This window comes from Oncorhynchus keta, chromosome 28 (assembly GCF_023373465.1).
Source record: "Oncorhynchus keta strain PuntledgeMale-10-30-2019 chromosome 28, Oket_V2, whole genome shotgun sequence".
In the NCBI taxonomy this organism is placed as follows: Eukaryota; Metazoa; Chordata; class Actinopteri; order Salmoniformes; family Salmonidae; genus Oncorhynchus; species Oncorhynchus keta.
In genome coordinates this window covers 56218653-56245755 of record NC_068448.1, presented here as the reverse complement: position 1 = coordinate 56245755, position 27103 = coordinate 56218653, and the positions used below count along the sequence as shown (strand labels likewise).

General features: G+C 41.4%; 1 protein-coding gene across 5 annotated transcripts in view; it reads left to right on the top strand.

Annotated features, from left to right (window-relative positions):
• Positions 1 to 27103, top strand: part of LOC118361156 (partitioning defective 3 homolog) — a 592408-nt gene that overhangs the window by 269858 nt on the left and 295447 nt on the right. For all 5 annotated transcript variants that reach the window (XM_052483308.1, XM_052483311.1, XM_052483309.1 and 2 more), the window contains 4 exons: positions 9125 to 9250; positions 14371 to 14855; positions 24186 to 24325; positions 25509 to 25637. In XM_052483308.1, coding sequence (XP_052339268.1) covers positions 9125 to 9250; positions 14371 to 14855; positions 24186 to 24325; positions 25509 to 25637 — 880 coding nt within the window. The remainder of the gene's footprint in view (positions 1 to 9124; positions 9251 to 14370; positions 14856 to 24185; positions 24326 to 25508; positions 25638 to 27103) is intronic.

The window sequence follows — 27103 nt, the reverse complement described above, 5'->3', positions numbered from 1 at the left end:
GTCCCTTACCAATGTGAGTGCTATTTTACAGCTCCAAGGAGACAATGAACATAGAAAAGGAAAGGATGAAAGTGGAAAGCGGTTTGTTCTTGACTGGAGGCTGTATAGTCTGTGTTCTACACGTTCCTTTTATTCTGAGTTCTATGTTACGAGTTCTATCCACGGGCCACAATGGACTTCAGACGTCCTCTGGTTTGAAGGTGACTTTTTGGGGGAGAAATAAATCCTTCTAGCGACTATATCTATTTAGGCGTTTGACCCTCCTCGGTGAAGAATAGTGATGACAAGAGCATGATGCTGAATATATCAGAGTTTATAGTTATTCACAATCAGCAGGAACTGGCCAATACAATCAAAACTAAAAGCGAATTCATAACATGGGTCCTACATGTACACCAATGGATTGGCACAGTGCACACCCCCAAAGTCACGGTAACATAAACGTATGTCCCAAATGGCCAGTACGGCTAAAAGTAGTGCACTATATAGGGCATAGGGTTCCATTTGGGACACCATCACACAGTGGAAGAAACACAAAGGAAAGAGGTGAAAATACTGATGAAAGAAATTATATGGGATATCATGTGGGCCTCTGTCATTGAAGGTTGCTGTTGTCATTTCATTAAGATAACTCACTCAGGACTTTGATTCTATTGCCATTCCTGAGAAACTAGCATGATGTTGTTGAACTAGAAATAGGCTTGACCTTTGAGAATTGAGCGTCGGATTCCTACAGTATACTGCCTTAGCTTTGGCTCAGAAAAGAAAGAGAGAAAGATGAAATACCGATATTAGATATTGTAAATATAATAAACAATATGATTGAATGACTATAAACGTCAATGATTTTGATATTGGATAAAGCCTCCTGACAAACTAGCGTAAACTGTTTGTTTTCTGCTTCAAAGTGGTCCTTTAATTTTTGGCCTTTAGAAACGGCCACACTGTCTATCACTGTTGCAACATATTATTCAGTATGGTCCCATGCATACTGTTTCCTCATCAGCTCCTTCAATTATGTCCCAAACTAGATAACGTGACAGAGACTGGTTAGTCAGATGATGTTAATGGACTGCTCAGCTCTTCCTCCAGGACATCAAGCGTGAGCTGCCGAGGGCTGTCTCATTACTGTCCAGACGAGCAGGGTCAGACTTCCGGCCCAGACGGAACACTCAAAGTGTCTGCTGTCACAGCGCTGCTAGCACAGCAGCCACTGGTTCTTTGCAGCTGCAGGGGAGAGAGGGACTTGGATAGGGGAGAGACATACACACTCTCTATCTCTCTCTCTCTCGCGCAGATGCGCCACAGCCACCATTTCAATAATGAGATCTCCTTCTGTGACCACTGTGAACTGTAAACAAGACGCAGACATAATTGCGCTGCGTAAATGGATCCTGATTGCATTATTATTCAATTAAAGTCAGTAGATGGGAACAGGTGGTCTCTGTCACTCAGTCTCCTCTGCTCAACTCTTCAACTCTCTCCCAATCAACAGGCAAAGCGTCTGCGTAGGAGCAGATGAAAGGAGCGATTCTCTAACAGACTTGCCTATAGAGTTGTACAATTCTGATAACTTTTCCCAGATTTTCCAGAAATCTTGGCTGAAATATTCCTGTAGGGAATAAGCAGGACGTCTGGGAATTACTGAAAGTAAATGTACTGGTGGAAGACTCAATACATCTTAAATAATGCCTACTAGTTTGAAAGGAGTGAGTGATGAGCATCTTAGCAAATGTCCAGTAGCATATGAGACAGACAAAATGTGAAAGTGTGCTAATGCATTTACCATTAAGAATGAGGGCACCTTTATTAATGGTGATCAAATCACTAAAAAGCCCAATTGTATGCCCAATCATGAGACACTGTACTGAATACAGATGACTAATCAGCATCAGCTCCATCTGGGTTCATTATAAAGCCCTTCAACTCCAGTAAAACACTGATCTAAGATCTGTTGCTACACTAGATAGGCTGCATCTCAAATGCTTCCTAATGGGCCCTGGTTAAAAGTAGTCCATTATAAAGGTGCCTTTTAGGATGCATCCATTGTCTTACTTCCACACCACCTAGCTAGTCTATAATGACTCTATGGTCCTCTCCCCACCACTCTATCAGCCAATTTATGAAGCCTCAGCCTGCTTAGTCTGCTCGTCGGCGGTGTGAGTGGACAAAGGCCTTTTGTACCACATAATTTTGACTTAGTAATGTGCCATTTACCCCCATTGAGGAGAGAGATGAGTTTGTGGTGGTGAGTGAGCATGCCCATGTTATACAGCCAATTAAACTAATGAACTGAGGCGGCTGGTGGCCGCAGCGTGCCCCTTTCGGCTGAAACGCTAAACAGCTCCGTGAATTTAGCCTCGCTCGCCTGGAAGATAATTACTTCTTTTTTTTCTTTGCGATTTACCGGGTTGTTGTTTCCGTTTACGTATCTAATAAAGTACTGAGAAAATAGTATGTTTTTCACCTCCTACTGTCCCTGTCTACTTATGTAACCCCCCCTCTTTCCCTATCAGAAATCCCATCCAAAATGTCAATCAGAAATAATTCCCACTTAATATTCAATCTCTTTTCACTCCCTAAAGAAGTTTTTTACCTTACTTAAGTCTCAGGAGCCTTATGGTCTTAAGACTTCCCATCAGAAGTGGCAACAACAGTCTGAGTGCAGACAGTACACCTGCAGCTTCTCCTGGTCCTTTGAAACAGGAGTTATGGTTTTGCTGTCTGTGTGTCTACCAGATCTCTTTACACGTCTGTGGTAGCCCGGTGATCCGGAGGGCGAGAGAGAGTTAAAACCCCAAGCTGCTTTCTGATGTATTTATTTACTGCATCAGGGTTTGAAGGTAAAGGTTGTGGAGCTTGGAGGGGATTGCTGAGATGGCTGTGTGTGTGTGTGTGTGTGTGTGTGTGTGTGTGTGTGTGTGTGTGTGTGTGTGTGTGTGTGTGTGTGTGTGTGTGTGTGTGTGTGTGTGTGTGTGTGTGTGTGTGTGTGTGTGTGTGTGTGTGTGTGTGTGTGTGTGTGTGTGCGCACGTGTATTTATAACAATGCTGCCTGCTCACTTTTTAAGCCCTGGCTAAGCGAAGGTAGACGACAGACAGACAGCGGAGCGTCACTGAAGCTATAAGACCTTCACTAGTCTGGAGACCAGGATTAGCACTTAGATGTCCTTCCCAGGGAGAAGGGAAGGGGACAGCTCAATATTACACACCACAGCATTTCTGGGAAGAGAGAACATTGTATATGTCAACCTGCCTCATCCTGACTAAGGTTTTGTGATTTAGTTTTGGTGTCACTAATCTCATCTGATTTATGATATTGATTTGGAGATACTGATATTGATTTGGAGATTATGAAGATCCCTTGACAAAGTTACTATGCAGTGGTTCTACAGTAATAGTTACTATTCAGTGGTTCAACAGTAATAGTTACTAGTCAGTGGTTCAACAGTAATAGTTACTATTCAGTGGTTCAACAGTAATAGTTACTAGTCAGTGGTTCAACAGTAATAGTTACTAGTCAGTGGTTCAACAGTAATAGTTACTATTCAGTGGTTCAACAGTAATAGTTACTAGTCTGTGGTTCTAAAGTAATAGTTACTATTCAGTGGTTCAACAGTAATAGTTACTAGTCTGTGGTTCTACAGTAATAGTTACTATTCAGTGGTTCAACAGTAATAGTTACTAGTCTGTGGTTCTACAGTAATAGTTACTATTCAGTGGTTCAACAGTAATAGTTACTAGTCAGTGGTTCAACAGTAATAGTTACTAGTCAGTGGTTCAACAGTAATAGTTACTATTCAGTGGTTCAACAGTAATAGTTACTAGTCTGTGGTTCTAAAGTAATAGTTACTATTCAGTGGTTCAACAGTAATAGTTACTAGTCTGTGGTTCTACAGTAATAGTTACTATTCAGTGGTTCAACAGTAATAGTTACTATTCAGTGGTTCAACAGTAATAGTTACTAGTCAGTGGTTCAACAGTAATAGTTACTAGTCAGTGGTTCAACAGTAATAGTTACTATTCAGTGGTTCAACAGTAATAGTTACTAGTCAGTGGTTCTACAGTAATAGTTACTAGTCAGTGGTTCTACAGTAATAGTTACTAGTCAGTGGTTCTACAGTAATAGTTACTAGTCAGTGGTTCAACAGTAATAGTTACTAGTCAGTGGTTCAACAGTAATAGTTACTAGTCAGTGGTTCAACAGTAATAGTTACTAGTCAGTGGTTCAACAGTAATAGTTACTATTCAGTGGTTCAACAGTAATAGTTACTAGTCAGTGGTTCAACAGTAATAGTTACTTGTCAGTGGTTCTACAGTAATAGTTACTAGTCAGTGGTTCAACAGTAATAGTTACTAGTCAGTGGTTCTACAGTAATAGTTACTATTCAGTGGTTCTACAGTAATAGTTACTAGTCAGTGGTTCTACAGTAATAGTTACTAGTCAGTGGTTCTACAGTAATACTTACTAGTCAGTGGTTCTACAGTAATAGTTACTATGCAGTGGTTCTACAGTAATAGTTACTATGCAGTGGTTCTACAGTAATTGTTACTATGCAGTGGTTCTACAGTAATAGTTACTAATCAGTGTTTGTACAGTAATAGGTACTATGCAGTGTTTCTACAGTAATAGTTACTAGTCAGTGGTTCTACAGTAATAGTTACTAGTCAGTGGTTCTACAGTAATAGTTACTAGTCAGTGGTTCTACAGTAATAGTTACTAGTCAGTGGTTCAACAGTAATAGTTACTATTCAGTGGTTCTACAGTAATAGTTACTAGTCAGTGGTTCTACAGTAATAGTTACTAGTCAGTGGTTCTACAGTAATAGTTACTAGTCAGTGGTTCTACAGTAATAGTTACTAGTCAGTGGTTCTACAGTAATAGTTACTAATCAGTGTTTCAACAGTAATAGTTACTAGTCAGTGGTTCTACAGTAATAGTTACTAGTCAGTGGTTCTACAGTAATAGTTACTAGTCAGTGGTTCAACAGTAATAGTTACTAGTCAGTGGTTCTACAGTAATAGTTACTAGTCAGTGGTTCAACAGTAATAGTTACTAGTCAGTGGTTCTACAGTAATAGTTACTATTCAGTGGTTCAACAGTAATAGTTACTAGTCAGTGGTTCTACAGTAATAGTTACTAGTCAGTGGTTCAACAGTAATAGTTACTAGTCAGTGGTTCAACAGTAATAGTTACTAGTCAGTGGTTCAACAGTAATAGATTTACATTACATTTTTTTACATTTAAGTCATTTAGCAGACGCTCTTATCCAGAGCGACTTACAAATTGGTAATAGTTACTAGTCAGTGGTTCAACAGTAATAGTTACTAGTCAGTGGTTCAACAGTAATAGTTACTAGTCAGTGGTTCTACAGTAATAGTTACTATTCTGTGGTTCTACAGTAATAGTTACTATTCAGTGGTTCAACAGTAATAGTTACTATTCAGTGGTTCAACAGTAATAGTTACTAGTCAGTGGTTCAACAGTAATAGTTACTAGTCAGTGGTTCAACAGTAATAGTTACTAGTCAGTGGTTCAACAGTAATAGTTACTTGTCAGTGGTTCTACAGTAATAGTTACTAGTCAGTGGTTCAACAGTAATAGTTACTAGTCAGTGGTTCAACAGTAATAGTTACTAGTCAGTGGTTCAACAGTAATAGTTACTAGTCAGTGGTTCTACAGTAATAGTTACTATTCAGTGGTTCTACAGTAATAGTTACTAGTCAGTGGTTCTACAGTAATAGTTACTAGTCAGTGGTTCTACAGTAATAGTTACTAGTCAGTGGTTCTACAGTAATAGTTACTAGTCAGTGGTTCTACAGTAATAGTTACTAGTCAGTGGTTCTACAGTAATAGTTACTAGTCAGTGGTTCTACAGTAATAGTTACTAGTCAGTGGTTCTACAGTAATAGTTACTAATCAGTGTTTGTACAGTAATAGGTACTATGCAGTGTTTCTACAGTAATATGTACTACTCAGTGTTTCTACAGTAATATGTACTACTCAGTGTTTCTACAGTAATATGTACTACTCAGTGTTTCTCCGGTAATAGTTACTAGTCAGTTTTTCTACAGTAATATATCCTATGCCGTGTTTCTACAGTAATATTTACTATTCATTGTTTCTACAGTAATATTAACAATTCGCTAAACCCACAATAAAATCTGCTAAACACGTGTGTGACCAATACGATTTTATTTAAACTCATTTAATAGTTACGAGCCAGTGGTTCAACAGTAATAGTTACTAGTCAGTGGTTCTACAGTAATAGTTACTAGTCAGTGGTTCTACAGTAATAGTTACTAGTCAGTGGTTCTACAGTAATAGTTACTAGTCAGTGGTTCAACAGTAATAGTTACTAGTCAGTGGTTCAACAGTAATAGTTACTAGTCAGTGGTTCAACAGTAATAGTTACTAGTCAGTGGTTCAACAGTAATAGTTACTTGTCAGTGGTTCTACAGTAATAGTTACTAGTCAGTGGTTCAACAGTAATAGTTACTAGTCAGTGGTTCTACAGTAATAGTTACTATTCAGTGGTTCAACAGTAATAGTTACTAGTCAGTGGTTCTACAGTAATAGTTACTATTCAGTGGTTCAACAGTAATAGTTACTAGTCAGTGGTTCAACAGTAATAGTTACTAGTCAGTGGTTCAACAGTAATAGTTACTAGTCAGTGGTTCAACAGTAATAGTTACTATTCAGTGGTTCAACAGTAATAGTTACTATTCAGTGGTTCAACAGTAATAGTTACTTGTCAGTGGTTCTACAGTAATAGTTACTATTCAGTGGTTCAACAGTAATAGTTACTAGTCAGTGGTTCAACAGTAATAGTTACTATTCAGTGGTTCAACAGTAATAGTTACTTGTCAGTGGTTCTACAGTAATAGTTACTAGTCAGTGGTTCTACAGTAATAGTTACTAGTCAGTGGTTCAACAGTAATAGTTACTAGTCAGTGGTTCAACAGTAATAGTTACTATTCAGTGGTTCAACAGTAATAGTTACTAGTCAGTGGTTCTACAGTAATAGTTACTAGTCAGTGGTTCTACAGTAATAGTTACTAGTCAGTGATTCAACAGTAATAGTTACTATTCAGTGGTTCAACATTAATAGTTACTAGTCAGTGGTTCTACAGTAATAGTTACTAGTCAGTGGTTCTACAGTAATAGTTACTAGTCAGTGGTTCAACAGTAATAGTTACTAGTCAGTGGTTCAACAGTAATAGTTACTATTCAGTGGTTCAACAGTAATAGTTACTTGTCAGTGGTTCTACAGTAATAGTTACTAGTCAGTGGTTCTACAGTAATAGTTACTAGTCAGTGGTTCTACAGTAATAGTTACTAGTCAGTGGTTCTACAGTAATAGTTACTAGTCAGTGGTTCAACAGTAATAGTTTCTAGTCAGTGGTTCAACAGTAATAGTTACTAGTCAGTGGTTCAACAGTAATAGTTACTAGTCTGTGGTTCTACAGTAATAGTTACTAGTCAGTGGTTCTACAGTAATAGTTACTAGTCAGTGGTTCTACAGTAATAGTTACTAGTCAGTGGTTCTACAGTAATAGTTACTAGTCAGTGGTTCTACAGTAATAGTTACTAGTCAGTGGTTATACAGTAATAGTTACTAGTCAGTGGTTCTACAGTAATAGTTACTAGTCAGTAGTTCTACAGTAATAGTTACTAGTCAGTGGTTCAACAGTAATAGTTACTAGTCAGTGGTTCAACAGTAATAGTTACTTGTCAGTGGTTCTACAGTAATAGTTACTAGTCAGTGGTTCAACAGTAATAGTTACTAGTCATTGTTTCTACAGTAATAGTTACTAGTCAGTGGTTCAACAGTAATAGTTACTAGTCAGTGGTTCAACAGTAATAGTTACTAGTCAGTGGTTCAACAGTAATAGTTACTAGTCAGTGGTTCAACAGTAATAGTTACTAGTCAGTGGTTCAACAGTAATAGTTACTAGTCAGTGGTTCAACAGTAATATTTACTAGTCAGTGGCTCAACAGTAATAGTTACTAGTCAGTGTTTCTACAGTAATAGTTACTAGTCATTGTTTCTACAGAAATATTTAGCAATTCGCTACACCTGCAATAAAAATCTGCTAAACATGCATGTGACCAATAAAACTGAATTTAATTTAATAGTTACTAGTCAGTGTTTCTACAGTAATATATACTAGTCAGTGGTTCTACAGTAATATATACTAGTCAGTGGTTCTACAGTAATAGTTACTATTCAGTGTTTCTACAGTAATATATACTAGTCAGTGGTTCGACAGTAATATTTACTAGTCAGTGTTTCTACAGTAATAGTTACTATATTGCGTTTCTATAGTAATATTTAGCAATTCGCTACACGCAATAACATCTGCTAAACGCGTGTATGTGAGCAATAAAATGTCATTTAATTTCATTTAATAGTTATTATTCAGTGTTTCTAGAGTAATAGTTACTAATCAGTGTTTCTAGAGTAATAGTTACTAATCAGTGTTTCTATAGTAATATTTACTAGTCAGTGGTTCTACAGTAATAATTACTAGTCGGTGGTTATAATAGTTACTAGTCGGTGGTTCTACAGTAATAGTTACTGGTTGGTGGTTATAATAGTTACTAGTCAGTGGTTCTACAGTAATAGTTACTAGTCGGTGGTTCTAATGTAATAGTTACATGTCGGTGGTTATAGTAGTTACTAGTCAGTGGTTCTACCGTAATAGTTACTTGTCAGTGGTTCTACACTATTCATTTCCTGTCAGTGGTTCTACAGTAATAGTTACGAGTCAGTGGTTCTAATAGTAACTAGTCAGTGGTTCTACAGTAGTAGTTACCTATCAGTGGTTCGACAGTAATGGCGTGTTCTATGCATGTTTCCACAACCCATCTTTTTACATTCCATTACCTGTCTCTTTGGACTTTTCTTTACATGACAATCTTTCTAATGAATTCCCTAATCTCAATTAAATGGATGCAGAGGACGATTCCTAGTTGTGTGAAAAGTCTTGCGCCTGGTGTGTGTGAAGTGTGTGTACTGTAACGTGTGGTTTGACCTGGTCTGTCGAGTGTGTTATATGTGTGTGTGGCGTAAGTTCAAAGTCTGTAAGGTGTGTGTGTGTAACGTGTGTACCGTTGTTCCAGGACCCTTGGGTTGTTAGTGAAGCGTCTGGAGCGCGGCGGCAAGGCGGAGCAGGAAGGTCTGTTCCAGGAGAACGACTGTGTCGTCAAGATTAATAACGGGGATCTGAGGAACATCCGATTTGAACAGTAAGCCCCGCCCCCCCCCCGACTTCGCCTCTGTCTTGACCTACAGAGATGGGACAAATTCAACATTTACCTCTTAACTTTCTTAAACCTATCTTTCATAAGCGTTTTACTCTCTGCCTCTGTCTCTTCCTTTCTCTCTCCAAAATGTACTGTAATACATTGTATTTAAGCATTATGAGTCAGACACAATTAGAAATGTGAGAGTTGTGCCCTCAGTGATTCTCCATAAAGTCCTTCTGGTGACCTATAGTTCTTGATAAGAGCCTCTACCCCTCTGACCTTACCAACCTTAATACAGTGGGGCAAAAAGTATTTAGTCAGCCACCAATTGTGCAAGTTCTCCCACTTAAAAAGATGAGAGAGGCTTGTAATTTTCATTATAGGTGCACTTTAAAAAAAAATCCAGAAAATCACATTGTAGGATTTTGAGTGAATTTATTTGCAAATTATGGTGGAAAATAGGTATTTGGTCAATAACAAAAGTTTATCTCAATACTTTGTTATATACCCTTTGTTGGCAATGACAGAGGTCAAACGTTTTCTGTAAGTCTTCACAAGTTTTACACACAGTGTTGCTGGTATTTTGGCCCATTCCTCCATGCAGATCTCCTCTAGAGCAGTGATGTTTTGGGGCTGTTGCTGGGCGACACGAACTTTAAACTCCCTCCAAAGATTTTCTATGGGGTTGAGATCTGGAGACTGGCTAGGCCACTCCAGGACCTTGAAATGCTTCTTACGAAGCCACTCCTTTGTTGCCCGGGCGGTGTGTTTGGGATCATTGTCATGCTGAAAGACCCAGCCACGTTTCATCTTCGATGCCCTTGCTGATGGAAGGTTGTCACTCAGAATCTCACGATACATGGCCCCATTAATTATTTCCTTTACACGGATCAGTCGTCCTGGTCCCTTTGCAGAAAAACAGCCTCAAAGCATGATGTTTCCACCCCCATGCTTCACAGTAGGTATGGTGTTCTTTGGATGCAACCTAGCATTCTTTGTTCTCCAAACACGACGAGCTGAGTTTTTACCAAGAAGTTCTATTTTGATTTCATCTGACCATATGACATTTTCCCAATCTTCTTCTGGATCATCAAAATGCTCTCTAGCAAACTTCAGACGGGCCTGGGCATGTACTGGCTTAAGCAGGGGGACACGTCTGGCACTGCAGGATTTGAGTCCCTGGCGGCGTAGTGTGTTACTGATGGTAGGCTTTGTTACTTTGGTCCCAGCTCTCTGCAGGTCATTCACTAGGTACCCCCGTGTGGTTCTGGGATTTTTGCTCACCGGTCTTGTGATCATTTTGACCCCACAGGGTGAGATCTTGCGTGGAGCCCCAGATCGAGGGACATTATCAGTGGTCTTGTATGTCTTCCATTTCCTAATAATTGCTCCCACAGTTGATTTCTTCAAACCAAGCTGCTTACCTATTGCAGATTCAGTCTTCCCAGCCTGGTGCAGGTCTACAATTTTCTTTCTGGTGTCCTTTGACAGCTCTTTGGTCTTGGCCATAGTGGAGTTTGGAGTGTGACTGTTTGAGGTTGTGGACAGGTGTATTTTATACTGATAACAAGTTCAAACAGGTGCCATTAATACAAGTAACGATTGGAGGACAGAGGAGCCTCTTAAAGAAGAAGTTACAGGTCTGTGAGAGCCAGAAATCTTGCTTGTTTGTAGGTGACCAAATACTTATTTTCCACCATAATTTGCAAATAAATTCATAAAAAATCCTACAATGTGATTTTATGGATTTTTTTTCCTTGTTTTGTCTGTCATAGTTGAAGTGTACCTTTGATTACAATTACAGGCCTCTCTCCTTTTTAAGTGGGAGAACGTGCACAATTGGTGGCTGACTAAAAACTTTTTGCCCCACTGTATACCTTAGTTCCCCTACCCCTCTGACCTTACCAACCTTTACCTCTCTAGGCTAGATGGGATGCTAACGTCCCACCTGACCAACATCCAGTGAAAGTGCAGGGCGCCAAATTCAAACTACAGAATTGTAAATATTTAACATTCTTGAAAATTCACATGCAATATGTCAAAATAAAGCTTAACTTCTTGTTAATCCAGCCATGGTGTCAGATTTCAAAAAGGCTTTACGGCGAAAGCAAACCATGCGATTATCTGAGGACCGCACTCCATCAAACAAACACAGACAATTATATTTAATCCCGCCAGGCGCGACACAAAACTCAGAAATAACTATATAATTCATGCCTTACCTTTGAAGATATTCTTCTGTTGGCACTCCAATATGTCCCATAAACATCACAAATGGTCCTTTTGTTCGATTAATTCCGTCGTTATATCTCCAAAATGTCAATTTATTTGATGCATTTGATCCAGAAAAACACCGGTTCCAACTCGCGCAACATGACTACAAAATATCTAATAAGTTACCTGTAATCTTTGTCCAAACATTTCAAACTTTCCTAATGCAACTTAAGTTATTTTTTTACATAAATAAACAATCAAATTTAAGACGGGATAAACTGTGTTCAATAGCGAATAAAAACAAAGCTTTCAGGTCATGGGCCCCAAACACAACAGCACACTGGACTTGACCCTCGTGCTGAACAACTCTACTTCTTCATTACACAAAGAAAAAACATCAACCAATTTCTAAAGACTGCTGACATTCAGTGGAAGCGATAGGAACTGCAAGCAAGTGCCTTAGAAATATAGATCCACATAGAAACCCCATTGAAAACGCTGTCGCCTCAAACCATCGTGGATGGTTTGTCCTCTGGGTTTCGCCTGCCAAATAATGTTATGTTATACTCAGCCATCATTCAAACAGTTTTAGAAACTTCAGAGTGTTTTCTATCCAAAACTACTAATAATATACATATCCTAGACTCTGGGCCTGAGTGTAGCAGGCAGTTTACTTTGGGCACGCTTTTCATCCGGATGTGAAAATACCGCCCCCTAGCCTAGAGAGGTTAATATACCTTAGCGCCTGAGCCTCACCTTCCTCTGTTCTATTGATTTATTGCTACTTTTCATTTCCTAAAGTGGATTGAAGATACAAGGCCATCGCAACTTGGAGCTAGGAGGGGACACACACACTAACACAGCTTCAGAGTCATATTGGTTCTGTCTTTTCCAGAGATGAGAAATATATTGCATTTTGTCCAGACCCTGACCCAAAGCAAGCATGTGGAAGGAGGTTGCCCTAACTGATACCCTGCCCATTAGGAAGAGCTCCTGCCTGGTTTAGTGCTGGCTAGGATGGAGCTTTCAGGATTCACGGTTAGCTGTCTTAGGGTGAGGCCCGATGGGGTGTCTGTTGATGTGGTAGGGTCTGCCTGGCTATAGGCTATACAGAGAGTACATGAGGAGGGGACACTACGTGTACGTTGTGTTAATTAATACACTGGTCATCAAACATACAGTACCGTCATGGCCTAGTTCAGTTTGCTTGTGTTCTGTTAGATTATATCTTTTATAACAAAGCATTTTCACATTTTCTAAATACACTTTGTGATTAAGTTTGGCAACAGTTCTTACCTGGCCCAGCATTCAAAACTCAAAACTGTTGTACTTACTTAGCTAGCTACATTGTTAATTCATTCATCTAGACTTGGCAAGCCACTGAAGTGTTTGGCAATAGTAAATATTGTGCTTGACTTTTCATTGGTAAACATCCACACTACCTCCCTGGCCTCTCTGCCGTGAAAGAGGTGTATTTGTACTTTGCAAACCAAATCCTCAAGGGAGAAATGTTTTGTATCGCTCCACGTACACATGGCTCACAGCTCTCACCGGCATTCACAAACGTGACCGCACCACAATATGATTCTAGTGGCGAAGTAAATCACTTTTTACAATCTCTCTACTCTCCTTGATTGTGCACTGCACCGTACGGAGATAATTCCAAGTGATATTATAATCTTATTGGATTGTTTTGCATGGATAAATATTTAGAAGCGGTTAATCTAACTAAATGTAATGATGCATTGATGGGGTAATTTATTATTCAATCAGAAAGCTGAGCTGCTGTCTCCTCGTCGTCTGATTACTGGAGTGTCACTGTGCCTCTCATTACCCACCGTAGGCTGCTGCAGTTCACATGATTTGAGCGAGAAATTAACATAAGAATGAAGGACAAAATCCCAAAGAAGTGTCTCGGCACACTCCGCTCCGCACTGAGGTGAAAGAGCTCCAAATGAAGTGCTGTTTATAACGGCGGAAGCGGCTTAGCGATTGTCAATAACTCATTTGGACGGGTTCAATGCGGTATCATGGGCGTGATAATGGAGAGGCTGAGAACGCGAGGGGGGGATTGTTGGCTATCACATCATCCTTTGCTACGCTACTCACATACACACGCACGCACGCGCACAAACACACTGAAGGCCCTTATCCTCTTATGCCGTGGGACCGATGGGGCTGCTCCAGGCCAGACTATCTATATGCTAAGTGGCGTCTGAGCTCAGGACAAAACAATGCCGCATCAGAGCGAGGGGGGGGGGGGGGCTTTTCTTATTTGGTTCCAAACTGTATAAAGTACAAGTCTTTGTATGTGCGGCGACTTTGTTGTGTTTACTACACGTCGCCCATCATCATCTTCCTTGTTGTTTTATCATTTTACAGTCTAGTGAACAGTGGCTTCACCCATAAACCCTTTCCATACACAAACACACACAATTATTTGATAGATATTTGAATGTATAATGTTGACTGGCTGAATCTCATTGTGGTTCAACGTCTCACCCTTCCAATGCTAAAGCTGATCTCATCCTCCTCCTGAGACTATGCTGCCATTTACACAGCGCATACAGTATCTAGCTAATGGAATCTCTGAATAAGCCTCTTCTCCAGTGCTTCGCTACTATCAGCCTATGGTTATCCACCTTGACCTGTTGACCTCTCCTCTTCACGTCTGTGTAGCCTCTCTCCCTCTATCAATACGCTGCCATATCACACTGTACATTACCTTTTGTTATTATCAAGCTATAGCTAATGTAATGATTTGTATGCTGCCTCTTCTTCACTTCTCTTCTTGACCTCTCTCTATCTGTTTTAGTACACTGATAAAAGTGCATTAGCTCATGTTCTTATCATGCCCTCGCTAATGTAATGATGTGTGTTGCTGACTCCTCTCCTCTCTACTCCAGAGCCCAGAACATGTTCAGGCAGGCCATGCGTTCTCCTGTCATTCTGTTCCATGTGGTCCCAGCCTCCATGAAGAGCCAGTATGAGCAGCTCTCCCAGGAGGAGCTTAGCCCCCCATGTCCGAGGGGGGAGAGGGGTAACCGGGGAAGCTTCACCTCCAGCCAGGCCTCGGACCCCCAGGCCCCGCAGCCGGGGGAAAGGGGTAGTCTGGTGGTCCACGGGGGGGTGGGGTTGGACCACAACCCACAGAGGATGTCCTCCAGGTCAAGACCACACCCCATTCCCATCCCCAACATCAAACACCAGAACCATGGTCCTCTACCACAGCGTGTACCAGACCAGCGCTTCTCCACCTCGCTACCTCACAGCGGAAGCAACAACGTCTCCTCGGCCCCCTCTCCATCCTTGCAGAGGAGAGTTAGTGCCAACCCTACTGCAGGCTACTTAAAGAAAACCGGCCGGAGACTGAACATCCAGCTGAAGAAAGGTAAACACATGCAGGCATGCAGAATGCACACACGAACACACACACAAACAACCAAACACTATTATTGTGAAACTATACATATTATTTTTGGGAGTATATGCATAGGGCTTTCAAAGGTCCTTTAATTCACTTCAATAAGAGATGATATCTCTCAAGTGTCCGTTCTTATCCTAGCTACATTAGAGATGAGTGTTGTGTAACTAATACTGTTAGAGACTTCAAAGTGTTGATATTTCATTGTGAAGGACTGTCTATCCAGCACTGCTCTACTAACTCACGTACAGGCCCAAATCTCATTTGTTCTGCATCACAGCAGCGTCTTAGCTGCACACACCACTCTGGGGAAGAGAGCACTCGGGATACACACGCACACACACACATCTACACGCACACACCTACACGCACACGCACACACACACACACGCACACACACACACGCGCGCGCTCCAATAACCGTTTTGTCCTCCTTTGAGTGTGACAGACTTCAAAAGGTGGATGGTAGAATGAGGTATGCTGAATGCTGCTTACAAACGTCACTTCATATCTCTCTCCCGCTCTCTCCCCGTCTTTCTCTCCCTCTCCTACTTCTCCATGTCACTCTCTCTTTCTTTCTTTGTTTTGGCACGTTGTTCTGCCCTAATGCCATTATCAGACTTTTCTCAGCATGTTAAAAGAAAAGGGTGAAATTAGCCCTCTCAGTCGGTGCTTGCATTCAATTCTATTAGCATTCACAGTTGGAGAAGCAAGCCGTAAAGATGCAATTAACTACAACAGGCAGGGCACAACTGTGTGAGATATTCACAGGCCTCTGTAGCAGAAACGCAAACCAGAAAGGTCTATTATGTCCAACACCAACACACTCACACACACACACACACACACACACACTCAGTACAGGCTGTATGATGAAGCAGATGTTGAGCGTAGAAAGGTTTCACGGGGCATAGAGAAATAGCTTCAGGGAATACTAGCGCACGGCGAGGGCAGCAGGAGGCTTAGGCTAAAAGCAGCATGCTCTCTGGGAGCCGCCATCTCATATCGCTGCAATATATGTTCACAGAAATCCCCAGCGTAAACAGCGGATTTGAAGGGGTTTTGTACGTGGCAATGCTACGTGTGTTTAATTTCTTGCTTATTACTGTGAGGGTTAGATGATGAATTCGACCTGCTGCTGCGCCCTCTACACACACAGGGCCTAGTGCGCACGCACACACACACACACACAACAAAATGACTGCCCAGTGCCAGGGGTTTGGTTTATTTGTTGAGTTTAGTCCAGAGAAAGCCCAGTGCCAGGAGTTTGGTTTATTTGCACTAGGCAGACAGGTTTGTGTTTTAACTCAAAATGAATCCCATAATTCTTATACAAATGTCTCGAGTGCTGCATTGTCCCACTTGTAAGCTTTCATGAACCGTTATGAGACTCATGTGATAACAAATTACACAAGATTGTGTACAATCCTTACGGAAAAACCACATGAATTTCATGTGATCTTATGTGAAGTTAATGTGATAACATGTAACAACATGTAAAAGCAACATGTGGTAACATGAAACTACACATTTGAGCAGGTGAAAACATGATATCGGGAAATATAATCAAGAAATGGTGCCGACAGAGATGGTTGCCTCGCTTCAGGTCCTTAGGAAACTATGCAGTATTTTTTTTTTAATGTATTATCTCTTACACTGTTACCCCAGGAAATCTTAAGTCTTATTACAAACAGCCGGGAAGAACTATTGGATATAAAAGTAACGTCAATTTACCAACATTACGACCAGGAATCCGATTTTCCAGAAGCGAATACTTTGTTCGGACTTCCACCCTGGGCATGGGATCTTATACCAGAGGCCGACCCAAAACAATTACTCGCCAATGTCCAATCTCTAGACAACAAGGTGGACAAAATTAGGGCATGGGTTGCCTTCCAGAGAGACATCAGAGATGGTAACATTCTCTGTTTCACGGAAACATGGCTGACATGTTGTCAGAGTCGGTACAGCCACCCGGTTTCTTCATGCATCACGCCGACAGAAACAAACATCTCTCTGGTAAGAAGAAGGGTGGGGGTGTATTCCCCATAATTAATGACTCATGGTGTAATCATAACAACATACAGGAACTCAAGTCCTTTTGTTCACCTGACCTAGAATTCCTTACAATCAAATTCTGACTACATTATCTACCAATAGAATTCTCATTGACAATAGTTACAGCCATGTATATCCCCCCAAGCAGATATCTCGACGGCCCTGAAAGAACTTCACTGGAATCTATGTAAACTGGAAACCATATATCCTGAGGCTGCATTTATTGTAGCAGGGGATTTTAACAAAGCTAATCTGAGAACAAGGCTTCCTAAATTCTATCAGCATATTGAATGCGCTACACGAGCTGGTGCCATTCTGGATCATTGCTACTCTAACTTCTGCGATCCATACAAAGCCCTCCCCTGCCCTCCTTTCAGGAAATCTGACCATGACTTACTTTTGTTGCTCCCAGCCTATAGACAGAAACTAAAACAGGAAACACCCATGCTCAGGTCTGTCCAACGCTGGTCTGACCAATTGGATTCCACGCTTCAAGATTGCTTTGATCACGTGGCCTGGGATATGTTCTGGGTAGCCTCAGACAACTACATTGACATATATGCTAACTCAGCGAGTTTATTAGCAAGTGCATCGGTGATGTCGTACCCACTGTGACTATTAAAACCTTCCCTAACCAGAAATCGTGGATTGATGGCAGCATTCGCGCAAAACTGAAAGCGCAAACCTCCACTTTTAATCATGGCAAGGCGACTGGAAACATGACCAAATACAAACAGTGTAGCTATTCCCTCCGCAAGGCAATCAAACAAGTAAAGCATCAGTATAGAGACAAAGTAGAGTCGCAATTCAACAGCTCAAATACGAGACGTATGTGGCAGGGTCTACAGACAATCACCAATTACAAAAAGAAAAACCAGCCCCGTCGTGGACATCAACGTCTTGCTCCCAGACAAATTAAACAACGGCCTGCTACCAAAGCCTGTGGGCTCTGATTCACCGTGGCCAACGTGAGTAAAACATTTAAACGTGTTAACCCTTGCAAGGCTGCCGGCCCAGACGGCATCCCTAGCCGCGTCCTCACAGCATGTGCAGACCAGTTGGCTGGTGTGTTTACGGACATATTCAATCAATCCCTATCCGTCTGCTGTCCCCACATGCTTCAAGATGGCCACCATTGTTCCTGTTCCCAAAAAAGCTAAGGTATCTGAACTAAATTACATCTGTCATTATGAAGTGCTTTGAGAGACTAGTCAAGGATCATATCACCTCCACCTTACCTGCCACCCTAGACCCACTACATTTTGCTTACCGTCCCAATAGGTTCACTCACGACGCAATCGCCATCACTCTGCCCTATCCTATCTGGACAAAAATAATACCTATGTAAGAATGTTGTTCATTGACTATAGCTCAGCAGTTAACACCATAGTACCCTCCTCACTCATCATTAAGCTCGAGATCCTGGGTCTTGACCCCGCCCTGTGCAACTGGGTCCAACAGCGCCTCTTCAACCTCTGGAGGCTTAAGAAATTTGGCTTGTCACCTAAAACCCTCATAAACGTTTACAGATGCACAATCGAGAGCATCCTGTCGGGCTGTATCACTGCCTGGTATGGCAACTGCTCCACCCACAACCGCAAGGCTCTCCAGATGGTAGTGCGGTCTGCGCAGCGCATCACGGGGGCAAACTACCTGCCCTCCAGGACACCTGCAGCACCCGACGTCACAGGAAGTCCAAAAAGATAATCAAGGACGACAATCACCCGATCCACTGCCTGTTCACCCCGCTTTCATCCAGAAGGCGTGGCCAGTACAGGTGCATCAAAGCTGGGACCGAGAGACTGAAAAACAGCTTCTGTCTCAATGCCATCAGACTGTTAAACAGCCATCACTAACATAGAGTGGCTGCTGCCAACATACAGACTCAAACCTCTGGCCACTTTAATACATTTAATGAAGGTATCACTAGTTACTTAAACTAACGGCACTTTAATAATGTCTACATATCCGACATTACTCATCTCATACTCATCTCATATGTACAGTTGAAGTTGGAAGTTTACAAACACTTAGGCTGGAGTCATTAAAACTTGTTTTTCACCCACCACAACTTTCTTGTTAACAAACTATAGTTTTGGCAAGCATGACACGTAATTTTTCCAACAATTGTTTACAGACATATTATTTCGCTTTTAATTCACTGTATCAGAATTCCAATGGGTCAAAAGTTAACATACCCTAAGTTGACTGTGCCTTTAAACAGCTTGGATAATTACAGAAAATTATGTCATGGATTTAGAAGCTTCTGATAGGCTAATTGACATCATCTGAGTCAATTGGAGGTGTACCTGTGGATGTATTTGAAGGCCTACCTTCAAACGCAGTGCCTCTTTGCTTGACACCATGGGAAAATCAAGAAAAATCAGCCAAGACCTCAGAAAAATAATTATAGACCTCCGCAAGTCTGGTTCATCCTTGGGAGCAATTTCCAAATGCCTGAATGTACCACGTTCATCTGTACAAACAATAGTACGCAAGTATAAACACCATGGGACCACGCAGCCGTCATACCGCTCAGGAAGGAGACGCATTCAGTCTCCTAGAGATGAACATACTTTGGTGCGAAAAGTGCAATCGCCGAACAACAGCAAAGGACCTTGTGAAGATGCTGGAGGAACCAGGTACAAAGTTATCTATATCCACAGTAAAATTAGTCCTATATCGACATAACCTGAAAGGCCGCTCAGCAAGGAAGAAGCCAAAGTTCCAAAACCAACATAAAAAAACAAGACTATGGTTTGCAACTGCACATGGGGACAAAGATCGTACTTTTGGAGAAATGTCCTCGTGTGGATTTATTGAAACAACATCTCAAGACATCACAAGTTAAAGCTTGGTCACAATGGGTCTTCCAAATGGACAATGACCCCAAGCATACTTCCAAAGTTGAAGCAAAATGGCTTAAGGACAATAAAGTCAAGGTATTGGAGTGGCCATCACAAAGCCCTGACCTCAATTCTATAGAATATTTGTGGGCTAGCAAGGAGGCCTGCAAACCTGACTCAGTTTCACCAGATCTGTAAGGAGGAATGAGCCAAAACTCCAACTTATTGTGGGAATCTTGTGGAAGGCTACCCAAAATGTTTGACCCAAGTTAAACAATTTTAAGGCAATGCTACCAAATACTAATTGAGTGCCTGTACACTTCTGACCCACTGGGATTGTAATGAAAGAAGTTAAAGCTGAAATGAATCATTCTCTCTACTATTATTCTGACATTTCACATTCTTAAAATAAAGTGGTGATCCTAACTGACCGAAGACAGGGAATTTTTACTAGGATTAAATGTCAGGACTTGTGAAAAACTGAGTTGAAATGTATTTGGCTAAGGTGTATGTAAACTTCCGACTTCAACTGTATGTACTGTATTCTATACCATCTACTGCATCTTGCCTATGCCGCACAGCCATCGCTCATCCATATATTCATATGTACATATTCTTATACATCCCTTTACATTTGTGTGAATAATTTCGTCGATATGAATTTGTTTGATTACTTGTTAGATATTATTACACAAGCATTTCGCTACGCTTGCATTAACATCTGCTAACCATGTGTATGTGTCCAATAAAATTGGATGTGAACATGGGGATGCAAAATGTATAAATGTGATACCGTGGGACTGCACGTGACAGCATTTACATGTTTTTCACTTGTAGAATTGCTAATTATATTTTTAAATGTGATTTTATTTTTTACATATGACAATTCAGTTCCACATCTGAGTTCGATTTTCACGTGAACATTTTTCACCCGTGAAAGTGCAAATTCCACATGTGAAAGTGAGCTTTTACATGTGAGTGTTTTTCACAAGGTGAAAGCATGTGTTACAATGTGAACTCTAAATGTAATACATATGAACATATGGTTTCACATGTAAAAAAAAAACTGACCTCGCATGTCTCTTGTTTTAACATGAACATTTCAGCTCAACATGTGAACACAGCTATTTCACATGTGAAAATATGATTTCACATGTTTTTATAAGGGATGAAATGAAATAGGGTTTTAAGGTAAGTGGTACACTGTTCAGCTAAAAATAGTGTAAACATATTTTATCGATATTACAATGTTTGACATGATCACTTTGTGCTGACTTTTCAAAATTACCCCACCTGGGATTTGAACTCACAATCTCTCACAAGCTGAACTCACAAGCTGATCTTTTCTGCTGTTTCTCCTGAATCACTATGATAAATATAATTGTTTTTCTTGTGTATTTTTAACAAAGCTGAGATTTACTTTGAAGTCCAAAGTGTAGGAATCCAAGTGAACTCAGTTATTGACACGTGATTTTCCACATGTGAATTCATGTTGTTTTCTTCGTGAGGGAACCTATCAAATTCAAAATGAATTGTCCATTTGCAGTATTCAGAGACCATTTCCAAGTTGTCCATTATTTATAAATGTGTGTGTCTTGATTCCTCCATGAGGGGGGGGGGGGGGGGGGCAGCAGGAGAGGCAGAGGGAAAGGGAGAGAGAGACCCCCCGTCCTTCCTTGCTGGGAAATTAGCAAAAGTGTCTTAATCAAATAATGCAGCCAAAAGGACAGACCGACACAGCCCATTAAGACTCATTCTACGTCTCCTCATGTTTGCTACATAATTGGCTTATCGGATACGGGATTCAGACTTAACCCAATGTGTCCCACCTTATCGCCAGTGTGTTTTGGACTTCTGACCATTGTGGGAGACAAGGGCTGATCCCGAAGGCACCTGGTCTTTTATACAAAAAATACCTGTCGTGTCCGAATGGTTTCGGCTACAAACTATTAAAAGCTATCTATGAAAAGCTGAGACTCACGTTTTGCTCTATCAGGCTCACAAGCTACACAAGAGCCATTAGACGGTAAGGGATTATTCTACACAGATTGTAGGACGTCCCTGGACATAGTGTCTATAATACTGTAATAAGCTCACAGAGTTGCTGTCACAAATTCCACACAGTTGTCACTTACTAATTGGATATTCATTTCGCAGTGAGCAAGCTATTTCTGTACTTACTGCGTTCATATACATTGTTTTATCAGGTTTTTGCTTTGTCGGACCACTTGTTTTTTTATTGTTTGTCTGTTTGTCAATTTCTCCTGAAAATAAAATGGTAACTCACTTAATTGTGAGGCTTAATATAAGTGCTGTATATGCAGATAAAGTCAGATAAATGAAAAGCCCATTTTTGCTGGGATCGCAGGACTGGTAGTGTTAATCCAAAAAGCTTCTATTACCCCCAAATAAAGACGTCAGTATGCTAGTTAATTACACCCAGTGCTATTAGCGAGAGATGCATTCTGCTAATTGCCTGAATGGAAGCCCTTAACGACGGGATCTTAGAATGTAGAGTTTGATTTGGCTAAGTAGACTGATTGGAGAAATTGAATGGATTGGAATTGCCAGAACAGAAGGGTAGAGGATAGTGGTCTTCACAGACCAGCTGATTCAGACTATGCCCTAGGTCCTATAAAGGCAATAGAGAGCCATTTTTGATGCAACCAATTCCACTACTGTACGTACACACTGAGGATCCCAGACAGCAGTAGGGGCAGCTGCCGTATTAGCAGACACCGGCTACTAGTGCAGAAAGGATCTTAGTTAGTCTAACTGGGATGTGCCTATCTATCCATTTCATTTACAGAACTCTATAATAAGTAAAGAGCGTTCTTCCTGCTGTATTGGCAGGAAGGAAATAACCTCAATATATTCAATGACTTAACTTTGTTGGCACCTCTCTGTCAGCAACATTCTCATGTTGTGGTGTGTAGCCCTCTTTGTTCCAAGATCTATATCCTCTTTTCTGAATATAGAATACACCCAAAGTTGCTGGGTAGTGTGTTTTCTCGCTGCTTCATCTTAGTGCTAGTGAGGCAAAAACATCACGCATATGCACACACACATACACACAGTCAGTCCGTCGGTACCAACCAGCGAGACACTGAAGAGAGGAGAAAATAGGTCATGATGAGCGATCAGACAGTGAATGACAGGCCAGTAAAATGAACAATCTCTTCAACAAGAATACTAATCACTCTACTGTCAGGAAGGCTTGAACTAACAACACACCCGCCACTCTGCCGGTTACACATATTAACGGATAACTTGTTTACCAGGGAGGGACACATCTCACCGACTCACTGAGTGGAACCATTCTTCCCCATCTAAAAGTAGAAATGTCATTCATATCCTTACTGGCATTTGGCAATGCTTTTGGTTGCTTCCTAAATTACATCCTATTCACTTTATTGTGCACTACTTTTGACCAGGGCCCACTACTTCTGACCAATCCTTTATTGGGCAGACAGTGTAGGGTTGGTCGGTCGATAAGGTCAGTGTTGATATTCCCCTTTTGTAGGCTATTATTGACTTTCCCTGCCTTCCCCGTCTGGCAATTTATAAGATGTGTCCCAAATGGCACCGTATTCCCTACATAGTGCACATTTATAGGGCTCTGATCAAAAGTAGTACGCTACATAGGGAATATGGTGCCATTTGGGACACATATATAGTCATTTAGAACTGTATAAAGGCCATTGTCAGAACTTGGGAGGAAACATCTTTACAGAGCTATGATGTCTGAACCTTTAACATTGTTTTCTAACATGTAGTAATGTTTTCGCTAGCAAACTGTATTTGGTCTGATATGTGGTGTATCAAAAGCATCTGATGCTGTGTCATGGGTGGAGGCAGAGGATCCTCTCACCCCATTGCTGACCATTATCTGTGTCTAATGCCTGTGGACACTCCACAGAAAGGGAGAATAAAGACTGCACACAAACCGACAGAAACCTTTACTCTGCGTGCTGCTATTCTTGTCTGCAACCAGTTTTGAATTCAAGCATGTCACATCTGTGGTCCCGCTGTCCTTACACACACATGTATAAAGTACACATTTATCACAAACACCCAATTTTGGTTAATAGATTTGACTTATATTTCGACACATTGGAGATTTCATGCTTATTTTGTATGTTGAACCACAACCTAAGCTGCACGCCCATTCTTTCACCAATAGAAGACCGTGCATGCAAACCAATACATTTGAGATTAATTATTAAGTACTGTAGTTTGACAGGTTTGACATGATGGTCAAAGCCATAAATAGAGTTGTCCTTCCACATTTGGTTCCTGATGCGCTTTTAGAATAGAATAGAATTAATTTTATATATATTTTTTAATTTAACCTTTATTTAACTATGTTTGGTGTATTATGTTCCTCCTGCAGGTCCTGAGGGTCTTGGATTCAGCATCACATCACGTGACGTCCCCATAGGAGGCTCCGCCCCCATCTATGTCAAGAACATCCTGGCTCGGGGTGCTGCGATACAAGATGGCCGCCTGAAGGCTGGCGACCAGCTGCAAGAGGTGAGAGGCAGAATTAATGAAGTCTCTTTCTTCTGGCTATTTCTTCCTCCTACTTCACCCCTTCCTCTTCATTACCCTTGTCATGCTCCAACCCTTACGTTGTCCTCTTCCTTCCATAGATTTGGAATTTTGTTCTGAGACATCCAATCAACATGGTTTTATGTGATATGGAATAAAACACCTTTAAGCCTCTATGTCCTATGTCATTCATGATTGTTGTGTCTACGCCAATGGCATTACCCAATATGCTTAAGACACAAAGGCTGATTGAATGGGCTTTGCCATTGAAAATAGTCTTAAAGGGATACTTTGGTATTTTGGCAATGGGGGCCCTTTATCTACTTCACCAGAGTTTTATTTTTAAGTTTATAACAAATTCTTATTTTCAATGACTGCATTCGAACCAGGGTGTATGTAGTGACGCCTCTAGCCTTCAAGTGATATTGTGGATAACATTTTTGTCTCTTCGTGCAGTTTGAAGGAAGTTGCTAACTAGCACAATTGTGAACTAGCGTTAGTGCAATGATTGAGTCTATGAATATCTGCTGGCATGCTTCTAGTCATTGCGCTAACACTAGTTAGCATTGGCTTGCGACACTACCTCTAATTTCCTTCATACTGGACACAGAGACATAAAAAGGGTTTACACAAGTTAATCTGACTCTGGTGAAGTAGATAGAGCCCCGTGTTGGCAGAATTACGAAGTATCCCTTCAAATCACAGAGTGGAGTACCTGTAGGGCTGTTTACCTTGGGCTGAGTGGCTAAACACAGGGAAATGAACGTAATAATCTTGTGTCAACAGTCCAATCAGAATGACATGAAAATCATAGACTATGTAATTGGAAAATGTCCGCTCTTAGAAATACCCCATATTTATAGATGTCAGGCAGTCACAGCTCCTCTATGAAAACAGAGAATGATTATGTGTACCATTGTTTCAAGACAGTACCAGGCAGTAGCACATGTAACACAAGTTGGTAACATGTATTAATACATCCCCTATATCTACCTGTTTGTGTGTGTGTGTGTGTGTGTGTGTGTGTGTGTGTGTGTGTGTGTGTGTGTGTGTGTGTGTGTGTGTGTGTGTGTGTGTGTGTGTGTGTGTGTGTGTGTGTGTGTGTGTGTGTGTGTGTGTGTGTGTGTGTGTGCGTGTGTGCGTGTGTGCGTGTGTGTGTGTCCAGGTGAATGGGGTAGACCTTAATGGGAGGAGTCAGGAGGAGGTGGTAGCTCTACTCAGGATCACCCCCATGGGAGGAACAGTCAGTCTGCTGGTCCTACGCCAAGAGGACTCCTATCTACCTAGAGAAGTGGTAAGTTAATCAATTGTCAAATTTACTCACATCACCAATCACTTGTACACATCATCCCTACCCTACTTTTCACACCTCTGGTATGGAAGTAGCCCATAGTAATGGAGTCTTCAGCCGTATTAGGGCTATCCACACTCCCATCAACACCAGCTCAATGTTACCCCTTTGTCTGTGACCTTCTGTCTTGGACCTCATCGCCAGTACCATTGGGATCCACATGAACTTGCTCCAGACTTATCCCTCCCACCCGACACACATCCCTCCCACCCCTGGCCAGCAGGCTCCCTTTGTTTTGAGGAAGGGCTGATTTAAGGCAGGTCTCTGTGTGTTTGTCTGTCTAGTGTTTTATCAGGTAAACAGTATTATCCTGCCTCTCCTCTCCTCCCCTGTCTGTCCTCTGACCATGCAGCCATTATAGAGCCCAGTCCCCTTAGGATCACCAGTAGATATGGTATGCGTCCACAATGGCACCTTATTCCCTACATAGTGCACTACTTTTCACCAGTACCTGTTGGACCATGGTCAAAAGTAGTGCACTATGTAGGGAATAGGGTGCTATTTTGGACGCAAGAGGTTTGGAATGGACTTGCCCTTCCTCCAAGTCACATTAACACAGACCTTCTCCAGGGGTTGGTTTGTCTACCACTCTCCTATCTGACACTGGATACACATTATCTCTCAGACCCACACATGGGATACCATACACACGCACACACACGCGCGCACACACACACACACACACACACACACACACACACACACACACACACACACACACACACACACACACACACACACACACACACACACACACACACACACACACACATTGATTTTATTTTATTTGACACACACACACACACTTTTATGTAAGCAGTTCTGGGGTGACTTTCCCTGTCTGGCAACAGATGGTGAGGATAGTAAGGATAGTGTCCTGCCCTCCTACACCCTCCATTCAGCAGGTCTGACAGTCTCCCTGTCATCTGAGTGGCCTGGTAGACACAAGGGTTTAGGCTTTAACCCTAACTTTACCCTATAGCACTCAATCTGTCTCTGTGTTTACCCTAAATCTATCCTCTATATTATTCGTTGCCATCTATTTACCACCACACACCGATGATGGCACTGAGACTACACTCATCGAGCTGTATAAGGCCATAAGCAAACAAGAAAATGATCATCCAGAAGACGTGCTTCATGTGGCCGGGGACTTTAATAGAGGGAAACTTAAATCTGTTTTACCTCATTTCTACCAGCACGTCACATGTGCCTCCAGAGGAAAAAACAACTCTAGACCACCTTTATTCCAAACACAGAGACGCATAAAACGCTCTCCCTCGCCCTCTTCATTTGGCAAATCTGACAATAATTCTATCCTCCTCATTCCTGCTTACAAGCAAAAACTAAAGCAGGAAGTACCAGTGACTCGTTCAATACGGAAGTGGTCACATGATGCGGATGCTACA